Below are 12,250 nucleotides of genomic sequence, written 5' to 3' on the forward strand. Positions count from 1 at the left end.
CTCCCTCCCCGCACACCTCCCCCCCCCCCCGGGCTTTCTGTCCACTGGGAGCCGCGGCTCAGCCTCATCTGTCTGCCGGGCACCTCTGGGGCCCTTCTGCCTCCTCTCAGGGCTCATCCCCCACCTCTAACACTGTCTCTCTGCAATTTCCTGTGTCTGGGACAGTCCTCCAGGTTCTGCAGGGCTGCCATCCTTATCTTCCCTGTACTTTAACCTCGGATGCCCTCATACGGGAGGTCCACCCTGCCTGCCAGAAGACTCTCACTTCCTGCCCCTGCACCCTGAGTGCCGGGAATCCCACTCACTCACTCACTGCTCGGGCACTGTCCCTCCTACCCTGACTTCTCCTTTTCCAGTGGCAGCACTCTCCTTTAATCCCAGCACTTGGGAAGCAGAGGTAGATGGATCTCTGAGTTCGAGGCCAATCTGATCTACAGAGTGAATTCCAGAACAACCAGAGCTACATACACAGAGAAACCCTGTCTTGAAAAACCAAACCAAATAAAATCAATCAAACAAACAAAAAACAAATCAGCAAGACAACAACCAAAGCAAAGCAAACCAATCAAACAAACAAACAAACAAACAAACAAAAAACAAAATTAAAAACACCAAATATAACAAACAAAAACGTTCTTAGAATTCAAACACAGGCTTTGTGCTGCTAAGCAAGCATTCACATAACCTATCCCACACTCAGGTCTCCTTAAATGAATTATCTTCCCTTCCCAGCCCACCATTCAGCTAACTACGCATAAGAGACAAACCATGCATTCATTGCCAAGTTACGAGCTGTGTCCTGTAGTACCTTGCTTAGGTCCTTCCACGAGGAGGCCAGACTTGGTCTCTGGGGTATTAGCAACCTTTACCCATCATCCTATTCTGCATGGGCAACTTACCCTCTTCTGCATACATGCCCCGCTGGAAAGTACAAGATCTTTAGAGTCAGGGGTACCTAGTTTGAACTTAGCAAGATTCTTCAGGTGATGCCTAAGTAACTGTTACCAGGCTGGCAGTTTCTGTGACAGTGTCTCCAGAGTCTACACTACAATGTAGCCAGCACCCGGTGAACACATCCTCCTTTCTGGGACTGCCCTGTGAAGTTGCAGTCATCTGGTTACATCGAGCTTGTGTGTGTGTGTGTGTGTGTGTGTGTGTGTGTGTGTGTGTGTGTGTGTGTATGCGTGCGTGCGTGCGTGTGTGCGTGTGTGTGTGTGCGCGCGCGCGCGCGTGTGTGTGTGTGTGTGTGTAAACCTGTCCTTTGAGACTCTGGGTGAACCAAGAGTGGCTCCTGCCCTCAAGGAGCCTCACCTCACGATGCAGTTTTATAAGCAGTAGGCACTATGGATGCTATGCTATGATGTCATGTAGGACTCATGAAGGATCTGAGCAACATAGAGAGACCCCACTGATCAAGGGGGATGTGCTGTGTGGATAGGAGCATAGAATGGTGGAGATGCCCCGGGTTTGTTTTTTTTTTTTTAGAGAAGTGTGAACTTCTATACAAAAACTAATACATTATTCAACAATAAATCTCACTCCACAGGCTAGACAGTTACTGACTTCTTGCTTTGTAGCAAATCTTATGTTGGCTACAGCAATTGCAGGAAACTAACAAAGCCAAAACTTGAATGTTTGGAAAATAATGAAATCGACATCCCCAGCAGATGTACCTAGAAAAGGGAGTGGAAACCCTTCCCCTCATGAATTATCAGTATCAAGAATGAGAGAGGGACATACCCACAGATCGACAGAAACAGAACATTCTACATAAGGGCATGCCAATTCAGTGGACAACCTGGGTGACATGGACAACTTCCATGTTCTAACTGCTTGAGATTTGTCTAATAATACATCATTTTCCTGATGCCAGATGTGGTGGTGCACACCCTTAAAACCAGCACTCAGAAGGCAGAGGCAGGTGGATTTCTGAGTTCAAGGCTAGCTTGGCCTACAATGTGAGTTCCAGGATGACCATGGCCATACAGAGAAACCCTGTCTTGAAAAATCCACCCCTACAATAAAGATGTTTTCCAGAAGAATGCAATGTCTTTTGTGTTTTCTGTGAGCCTCCTATCTCCTGAAGTATCCATGCCTCTGCCCAGTAAGGGGAGAGACACTCCTACAGCCTTTGTTGAGGCATCTGACCATTGTCTTCATCCTACAGCTAATTTGATCATTGGATCATCTTCACCCTTGGTCAAAAGCAATTACATGAGGTAGTTATTCCCATCCATTGATTCACTGGTCCTAGCCAATATAAGAGGAACAAAATAAAGATAATTTCAAAGTCAATGATTTTAGAACTGAGGCAGCAAACTTAGCTTATCCAGTGACATGATTTTTACAAAGCACTTTCTTAACATAACGGAACAGCTAGGAGTCTGTGAGGAAGAGACAGGTCAAGGGAAATGCTGGAAGGATATGAATGAATAATTCACAGAAAGAGACGGTAATGGCCCAAGTATACAAAAAGATGCTCAATTTTTTTTTATGACAATAGAAATGTCGTGTAAAGTTGAGGGTGTTTTAATTGTCACAGCTGTCAAAATTTGGGCAAAGTTTTGGACAAAATCTTTGGGCAAAAAAGTCACACTTTCAGAGTCATTTCATATTTTATTATTTTATTTCATATTAGGCACGGAACTAGGGCCTCTGCATAGTAGGTAAATGCTGTGCTACCGAGTCACATCCCAGCACTGGCTCCCAAAGCTTAGAGGAATAAAGGGCCCCCGATGCTGCCCTCTGCTCTGCTGGGGGTCTACAGGATGTCTGCTCCTGCTCCTGCATTATTGCAGTCATTGCTGCTCACCACCCAGACGCATGGACTGGCATGCGTCTAGTCTGGTCCTCCATCCAGCCTATAACCTGCTTCCTCTCTTTGGTACCAGCAGTAAAATGTTCACTTGTGCTGCTGATTGCCCCTGGCCATTTCTCCACCCCTTTCTCTGAGATTCCAGATCCCAGTTCTTCTCAGCAGCACAGGCCCTCTGGGTCTCCTGAACCGGACTGTGTTGAAGGTTGCTGTTGCCCAAGCCAACCCCTGCGTTACCATAGATGTGCTGTTTAATTTGTAGCTGCTTGGTGTCTTTAAGGCATAATCAACACCGAAGAGAGATTTTGGCTAAAAGTGCTAATTAACTACAAAGCAATGGCGTGGCTTTCATCGGTAGTGTCCCCTGACCCCCTGGTTGACCGCTGTGCTGCGCCGGTGGCAGCTATGAACCCCAGCCAGTGACTGGTCCTGGGCGTTTGGTTCCCTAAATGGACTGCATCCCAGCTGTCCATCTTTTGTGGTATCACAGACTGAATCTGCCTGCGGTGATAGGTTCAATTGGGGTCTTCAGAAATTAGAGACCCGCTTATGCCAGGATGCATATGAGGTTGGCTGGGTTTTTTTGTTTTTTGTTTTTTGTTTTTTTTTCTCTTGTAATAGCTTCAGTTATATCAGAGGCTGTGGAACATTAGATTAATAATACAAAATGAACAATAACAGTTCTGATAAGAGCCGATCAAAAATCTCGGACAATATCTGTCAGAACACACAGATTCGGATCAAGGATATTGAACTAGAGAATTGAAAAGCCTGTTCCCAGGTTATATGCAGTTTTAATTACTGTCAGTCACAGGCTTGCTGTCTGTTCTTTAGCGTGGAACCTGCCCCTCCTAAGATTCTGCAGATTCCGCAGCTGTCCCATATCAACGTGGCCAACTTTAAACACTGTTTCAATTTTTACAAATGATTGTGTGCCTGTTAATAACATCGGTGTGCAAAACCCAGTTTACTGGATACATCTTACATTATTTTCAGTGTAGCCTCTGACACTGTAGCCTCTTGGGTTTTGGCAAATGTGTGACCTGGATGGCTATCCCCACCACTGGGGTGTAGAATACCCCATGACCCCAGAAAGTGTCCCTGACTCGTTTACAGGCAATTCTTCTCCTGTTCCCAGTCCCAAGCAACTCTGGTCTCCTTATAGAGACTAAAGGCTGATCTTAGTGTGCTCTTGAAGCAACTCTTCTCAGAATAACTGTCTCCAGTCACCCATGATGCTGACACCCCTCTCTTTTCCATTTCAGGGGGGGGGACGGAGGGGCATTCTATATCACAGGCACACTACAAGCTGACTAACCATTCATCCTTTCCTTGCTGGACATGGTGGTTATTTCCAGTTTTAAGTTGCTGTCAGTGCTTTCTACAGACTTTTTTTTTTTTTTTAAATCCATCTTCATGTGGATAGATGTTTTTATTTTTCTTGGTGTGAGTTGTATTGCTCAACCTTAATATAGGGATTACAGATTTAAGTTTACAAGAAGTTACTTAATCATTTCTCAAAGCAATTGTGTTATTTTTACAGTACTGCCAGCAGATTCTGGGCATTCCAGCAGGTTTCTTAAGATTTTGTTTTAACAGGATGATGTCCTTTCGCATAGCTGCTTTTAATTTCTTGACATCGAACTTACATGTTATCCTTATTTCTAAGAGTTTGGTGGAAATATTTAGTTACTTACTATTAAGTATGGCTTTGCATTAAGGTTCTAATGGTACATCTCATAAAATGTACCTTTCCATGTATTATTTGCTCAAACTTTTAAAATGTGTGGATGGGTTTTGAGTGTTGAGTCTGCTTTTGCTGTTGACCATCTGGCTTACTTTTCCTTTCTGTTAACAGATTGTTAATATAATAAGAGGCAGCCACTTTTTGATGCTCAAAGATGAAACCATCTTTGCATTGCTGAGATAAGACTCATGTGGTCATGATGTGTGACATATCTTATATACTTTCTTTCACAGTTGAATCCCTAATACTTCTTTAGGGACTTTTACAGTTAAATTTATGAAAATTACTGGACTTAAAATGGTTTTCTTATAAACTCTGTGATCTCAACACTTGAGTAATACTGGTCTGATTAAAAACAGGATCATTTTCCAGTGTGTGTGTGTGTGTGTGTGTGTGTGTGTGTGTGTGTGCGCGCACGCGCGCGCGCGCGTGCATGCGCCACAGTATGCATATGGATATCAAGAGACAACTTACAGGAGTTAATTCTCTTCTATTATGTGGACTTTGGATCAGAGGTTGTCAGACTTTGGTATCAAGTGTGTTTCCCTACTGATCCACCTCCTCCCTGGCCTTTTCCATCCTTCTTCTCAAGCTGGTTGTATGAGACTGTCATTTTTCTAAGACAACGTTTGGCAGAATGTGCAGGGTGACCAGCTGCATATCAGGCTTCTTTTGGGAGATGGTTTTCATGTGAATCCAGCCCCTGACCATCATGAAGCTCTTGGTTTTCTGCGTCTCTTTGGTTCTGCTTGGGAAGGAGTGCTTACTGGGCCTAAATTGCTGATGGTGTTGGCACAGAGTTGGACTTCCTTTCTATTCTTTTGCTCTCTGTGGGATCTGTACTGAGGCCTGTTTTATTTTTGACATTGGAATTTTGTTTTCTTTTTCCTTGATTAACCTGAGGAGGATGCCACTTTTCTTGATTGTTTTAAGAAGTTGCACTTGACTCTGTTCTGTGTGTGTGTGTGTGTGTGTGTGTGTGTGTGTGTGTGTGTGCTGGGAGTTAATTGATTTTAATTTAAGAATTGTTTGTTTTTGCCCTCTTTCTTAACTTGTTTCCTTGCATCTTGCTCTTGGCCACCAAAGGTTTCATACATCTCGACACCCAGCTTTGGCAATGTAGGGAACAGCTTATGTGTCTGTGCTCAATTACTTACTTCAAGTTAGCATCCTCAGGGCAACAGTACGTCGCCTTCTTTACTGTCATGGCCTCTCCCTATAGTGGATATGCGTCCATGTCAGCAAGTGGATGGCAGATGGGTGAATGAATATTCTTATGAGTCATTCATTTCCTTGAATGGTGTGGAAACGCTAGTGAGTGAGCAAGGGCTAGGTTGATCCCCTGACTACACAGAACCTTGCTGTGATGGCTAATTTTAATTGTCAGGGATCTAGAGTCATTTGGAAAGAGAGCCCCAGTGAGAGATTGTCTCAAGCGGATCAGATGCATGCATGATTTATTCATTCCTTGAGCTCCCCTCTTGTCCGTGGATTTAATGAGCAGCTTCAAGTTCCCCTTGCCTTGATTCCCTTAGTGATGGACTGCAATTGTGAGCCAGACAAACTATTGCTCCTTTAGGTTGCTTTGGTCATTGTGTGTTATCACAATAGCCGGAGAGGAAACTAAGACACGTGCCTATGTAGATGGCACCTTTCTTATTATAGGTACAGTGCACAGATCACTCGGTATTTACATAAACAGGGGCTCAACAAAAAGTTGCTAATTAAAGACCCTCATATTAGCTCGAAAAGTCAGTGTGCTTTGTTTTGAGAACAAATACTTTGCTTTTAGTTCCTTGCTCATTGCGGTCTTTTGCGAAGACAGAGAAGGGACTCTGGAAAGGAAGGCTGTGTTGTCCGGGAAGGACAGCTTTGTGCTTCCTTCCCTCTCTGTACATCCTGTGCCTTTTGCCTGTCAGCCCACTTTATGGTTTCATTAAAATATTCTCATTTTCCTAGGCTGAGGTTGGTTTTCATTTCCCTTCCCTTCCTTTTAATCATTAGGAGGAAAGGCAGCAATATTCAGTTTCACCAAACCCTTTCTGTGCTTGAGTTTTATAACTTGGATACCGGCCCCCCAAATTATATATTTTCTTTGGTTCTTTACAGAGTAAAGAAATAGCTAATTTCAAGAAAACTGGAGCATGGGTTTCCTGGTGCGTGACAGTTATCTCCCTGAGCACTCTCTGTTTGCCCCTGGCTGATTTCTCCTGTTGTCCTCACTGAAGGTGGTTTTTAAATTTGGCTTGCCGCTGCTTCACCATCCTGGTTTTTTGTTTTTTTTTGTTTGTTTGTTTTGTTTTGTTTTTCAAGGTAGCCACAGAGTTTTTCTGTTTTCTTGGACACTGTGCCTGTGGTTGATAGCTTGACTCATTTGTTTATGTGGTGGTTTGTCCCTATGCCCACGCACTCTGCGCTAACTGAGCTTTCTAAGGTCAAAGGTCAAATTCACCTTACACCCAGCCCAGATCCTCACACCCTGGGATTTCTGGGAGGCTCCGAGAAGATGAATTTAAGGGGCGGTCTCACCAGCTAACTAGAGTCAGCTATACACAGAACTGAAGAAAGTCATCTTGTGTGATGTCAAGGGCTGTAGGACATGCTTGCAAGAAACCGGTAGCTTTCTGGAGTTGATGGGTTTGCGCTTTGGGCCGATGGGAGTGGGAAGAGGATCTGGGGCTTCGGTGAGTCTGCAGTATGAGTATTGAATTTAGACAAACACCAGTTTCACCGAGTACCTCGTTAGTAAAGAAGAGGTGTGGGTTTCCCTGGGTGGTCAGGAAGAGGGAGTTTAAAGTAGGTAGAGGTCCATGATGGCGTTGTTGGTATCGCTGGCTTGAATGATACCCGTACACATGGACGTGAAGACAGTATGACTGACAGGAGGCAGAGGGAACAGTGAGCTCACTGTGGAGTCTGAAGAGGAGACTGTGCTGGCTAGTTTTATACCAACTTGACAGAAGCTAGGGTCACTGGAGAGGTGGGGGCCTCAGTCGAGAAAACGCCTCCACAGTACAGCTATAGGCAAGCCTGTAGGGCATTTTCTTAACTAGAGATTAAATGTGAGAGGACCCAGCCCACTGAGGGCTTTCTTACAACCCTGGTCTCTATGAGAAAGCAGGCTGAGCAAGCCATGGGGAGCAAGCCAGTAAGCAGCATCCTCCATGGCTTCTGCATCAGCTCCTGCCCAATTTGAGTTCTTGTCCCGACTTTCTTCAGTGATGGGCAGTGATGTGGAAGCGTAAACCAAATAAACCCTTTCCTCTCCAAGTTGCTTTGGTCACGGTGTTTCTTCACAGCAATAGGGAGCCTAAGACAAGGGCCAAAAGTCGGCACCTTGCCTCAGCCTCTTAGAAACATGGCTTCCTGTTGTTACACTGGCTAGGGGAGAGCGAGCCTGACTTTAGTGGCTCAGCATGTGCTCAGAGGCCCCAGAACAGAGGCACCATTGCCAAGCTCTCACACAGTGCCCAACTTCTGTCTGCAAAGTGCTTTAGGAGGGAGGGGAGAACCAGCCCTCCCTCTCCTCCTTTGACGCAGAACGAATATATGTCAGGGGACGCTATTGGCCTTGCATCCCATCGTTCCCCTCCTGGGCCTTCTTGGCACTGTCCTGTTACGTCCTGGTCTGCCCACTATGCTGCCGGTGTTATGGGCTAGGAGGCCTGGAGTTTTGCCTCCATGCTTTCCCTCTTTAACAGTTCTGCCTGCTAAGGTTGTTACTAATAATTATGTGCGTCTCTGTATGGGTTTGTGCATGTGAGTACAGTTGTCTGGGGAGTTGAGAGAGAATGTTGGATTCCCTGGAGCTCAAGTTATAGGCAGGCGTGAGTCGCTAGACACGGGAGCTGGGAGCAGAACTCAGGTCCTCTGGAAGACCGCCCAGGCTCTCGGCTTCACCCTGTACTATTTGCAAAGTCTGAATGTGAAGGACTGTCTAGTGAATGTTTCTGACTTGGCCAGCCATAGGAAGTCTCTGCTGCAGAGCCTTCTCTGTTCCGGTTTTACTCTTCGACTTACTCCCTGTGAGGAATAACGGTGAAGTTCTTTGCTCCCAGCCCTGCAGAATCAGGCGATGACTAGATTTGCCCTAAGGGCTCCTGTTGTCAGCGCCTGCTTGAGGACACTGCTGTAGGAGGCCCCATCATTTCAGTCAGGGTTAGCTGGGCCTGGGATTTCTTGTTGCCATGGCTACCTCCTATGTCTCTCGGGCCACAGATCCCTGCAGAGTTGCCTTGTGCTGAGTGGGGAACGAACGTGGGAGGTGCCAGCTCTTCTGTAATGCATGTCCTCGGTCCTCAGTGCTCCTCTGCCTGTGTGCAGAGATGGATGAGGCTTCTCACAGCTGGTCCTCCTGCGGGGCCATGCAGGACTCGGAGGCTGGGGCCACAGTCCCCCAGGATTTACCTCCTACACTCACCCCTCTTGAGTCTCAGGTAGATGCAGCACGGCTCCATCTTGCCCGTGGCTCCTTAGTGTCCTCTTGCATCAACCATACCACTCTACGCGTGGCAGTTGCTGGGCATGCGTCTTCTCCCTGATGACAGCGGGCACTGTACTCCAAAACAGCGGTGGGCGCCCTCACTCACATTCCTAAGAACGGAGCTCTGCCTCTTTGTACCTTGTTAGTTAGTGTCCCTGTATCTTGCCCACCCCTGCCCCCCCCCATGCTCTTGGTCTGGGCTGCTCTCCCCACGTATATAAAATTCTCATCTCAAAGGATCAAAGGAATGAATGGTCAGATATGGCCAGACTGGACTGAGGCTGGAGTTTCAAAGTATGGTGGCCCTAATGCCTCTTATATTCTTTGTGTCACCAAGGGGGGGCAGGGTCTGACCCACTACTCCCCCGTCATCCTTTGTAAGTGCACTCAGCGGGGGGAAGCGTGGGGGAAGAGCCTAGGAAGGGAGATTGTGCCCCCCCCATCGGTTCACCCTACTTAACGTTAGTCACCCACCATTTTTATATTGATGCCTTCATGACCATTGGGATGGTTCCTGCCACCTCTTCATTCTGTGCCCCGTTTCTGGCATGGGGCACTGCCCTTGTCTTTCTAGAAGGGCCTCTGCCATGCTTCCCTCTGACCTCCCTCAGGCTGTTAGTCATTGTGAGCCTGGGAATAGAAGTTGGCCCTCTTCCTCCTCAGTGGAAGCTGCCCTTCCCGGCCGTCTGGGCTGCTGGTGCACGCCCCCCCCCATGTCTGTCTGCTCTCTCAAATGTTGTATCTAAACAGAGTGTATATTGGAACCCCTTTGTACCTGCATGCACAGTTGAAGGACTGCTTAGACTCTCGATACCACAGGAAAAACCGTACCAGATGCACAGTATGAGCTGGGGTAGTTTGTTCCTCTCGTGTGTGAGGGTCTCGAGGCCCTCTCTGCCTCCCAGTGTGGAACCTCGCCTACTTGCGGGTACTGATTTGTTATTTATCTTAACTTTTTAGACCCTGGAAGCTGTCCTGAACTTCAAGTACTCTGGAGGCCCGGGCCACGTGGAAGGGTATTACAGGAATCTCTCTCTGGGGCTGCATGTGGAAGTTGAGCCGTCTGTGTTTTTCACTAGAGTCAGCACACTTCCGGCAACCAGGTAACCAGGCAGGAAGGAGGTGGGGGCGGGGTGTCTCATGACACTGGTTATCCAGTGTCGCTGCCCAGCAGAGCCATGCCTTCGGCAGGACAACGTTCCTCGGTGTTAGTGGGCAGCCGGGAGGCTGTGTGTGCAGCGCCTCTGTGGCTGGGCGCTCCCAGGGCAGGTGCTTTGCCCTGCTGACCGCCGCTTCTTCAACTGCGCACAGTGCTTTGCCTCTCTTTGGTACTCCCCGAGGAGCTCAGCTCTGTTCTCTGCGATGCCCCTGTGCCTGGCGAGGTGAAAGCTTTGTCTCAGAGCTCACTGTCCAGCATCACAAGGTCCTTCTAGCTCAGCACAGTACCAGCTCATCCTGCACAGGGATTCATTCCCTCAAGGTAGCCCTCTCTGCCACCGACTCCCCCAGGCCTGCTCTTCATCCTAGCCAAGGGAAGGGTGGGCTTGTCTACTTCAGGGTCACATGCAGAGAGAGGGGGCGGTTGGGTTTCTCTTAGACTTCTCTTAGGTGGCAGTTCCTCGTCTCATTCTCATACAGAGCAAGTGGCATCAGTGCTTCCCAGGAGGCCTTGGGAAGGTTTATACACGAAGCCCCTGGAGAGTGGGGTCCCACCTCTCCTGAGCTCCACTGGACTGGTGGGCTGGGTCATCCTTGTTTATGCTTAATTGAGCAAAACAGCAGCCTTGACTAGTGCTCACCTGTCTGTATTTGGACCTTAAGAATAGCACCCTAGCCTGTGCTGGCCTGTGCTGTTCCTCTATAGGGTAAACTAGAGGAAAAATCCATTTAAATGGATCTAGTTCACCTTCTCTCCCGCCCCCCTGCCCCAGCTACTGGAGAAAGACTCTGCAGCAAGAATTAATGGCTTATCTGGGCCTTTTAGCATCCCTTTTCATCATCTATCACTTTTTCGGTCCTCACTGCCAAGGTGGCTTCTACTTGAATTTGTACAAAGCTTTAAAGCTTCTGCCCCGAGGCAGATTTGGCCTGTGTGCTGACAGCCAGTGTTAGGGTGTGCCAAGCCTTCTGCACATGGCTCTCCTGCATCATGTCTGCCTTTCCTGCCTGTCCTCTTTCCCCCGCTGCCACTGCCCATCAAGACTTCCCAGATGTGGCACAGGTTGCCATGAATTCTCTTTCGTAGCTCCTTGTTGTGTGGCTGATGAATCATGCCCCCTGCAAATGGTAGCTTAAGGTTGAAGGAACCTAGCAGCATTGGCTATTGGCTAAAGTATCACTCCGGTCTTCGTTGCCAATCTGTAGCCTTCATCTTCTCTTCTTTTGACCTGTGCATTTCTCTTTCCAGCTCTTGGATTTTAGACTTCACTTCTGACCCTTCCCCCCCCCCCCCAATTATCCCTAAGTCTAACTGATCTCAAAATCCTGGGATGAAATTTCACTGTCTCCAGGTCACTCGTCACTGTGTATCCCTTTCCCCATTGAGCAGCTGGCCTCAGTCCTGCTTGTTGCCGGGTCCTACCCAGCTTGCAGACAGATCCAGTGTTGAAGAGACCGAGTCCCCCCTCATCCCTAGTTTGGGATAGACCTTGCCCTCTCCTGCTTCCCACCAAGCTTCAGTACAGTCACCTCCACCTGATCTGTGTCAAAGGCCGTTTCAACTTCATCTTTTCTCTACAAGTGTCCCTTTTATTAAACTACCATTCTTGTATTTAATCCTTTGGAAAACATCTGCTTACCTTTGAGATCTGTTTGAATTTCTGTACATTTTCCTAGCAGGAGAGAGAGAGAGTGTGTGTGTGCATGTGTGTGCATGTGTGTGTGTATGTGTGTGTGGTGTGTGTGCGTGGTGTGTGTGTGTGTGTGGTGTATGTGTGCGTGGTGTGTGTGCGTGGTGTGTGTGGTGGATGTGTGTGTGTGCGTGGTATGTGTGTGTGGTGTATGTGTGTGTGAGTGTGTGTGCGGTGTGTGTGTGTGTATGGTGTGTGGTGTGTATGGTGTGTGTGTGGTGTATGTGTGTGTGTGGTGTGGTGTGTGTGTACGTGGTGTGTATGGTATGTGTGTGTGTGCAGTGTGTGGTGTGTGTGAGTGTATGGTGTGTGTGAGTGTATGGTGTATGGTGTATGGTGTGTGTATGGTGTGTGGT

The 12,250-nt window shown here is 47.6% G+C and overlaps 1 protein-coding gene across 4 annotated transcripts in view; it reads left to right on the forward strand.

Annotated features, from left to right (window-relative positions):
• Trappc9 (trafficking protein particle complex subunit 9) overlaps positions 1 to 12,250 on the forward strand; it is a 405,567-nt gene that overhangs the window by 243,295 nt on the left and 150,022 nt on the right. For all 4 annotated transcript variants that reach the window (XM_051202715.1, XM_051202717.1, XM_051202714.1 and 1 more), the window contains one exon: positions 10,006 to 10,148. In XM_051202715.1, coding sequence (XP_051058672.1) covers positions 10,006 to 10,148 — 143 coding nt within the window. The remainder of the gene's footprint in view (positions 1 to 10,005; positions 10,149 to 12,250) is intronic.

This window comes from Phodopus roborovskii, unplaced genomic scaffold, assembly GCF_943737965.1.
Source record: "Phodopus roborovskii unplaced genomic scaffold, PHOROB, whole genome shotgun sequence".
Classification (NCBI taxonomy): Eukaryota; Metazoa; Chordata; class Mammalia; order Rodentia; family Cricetidae; genus Phodopus; species Phodopus roborovskii.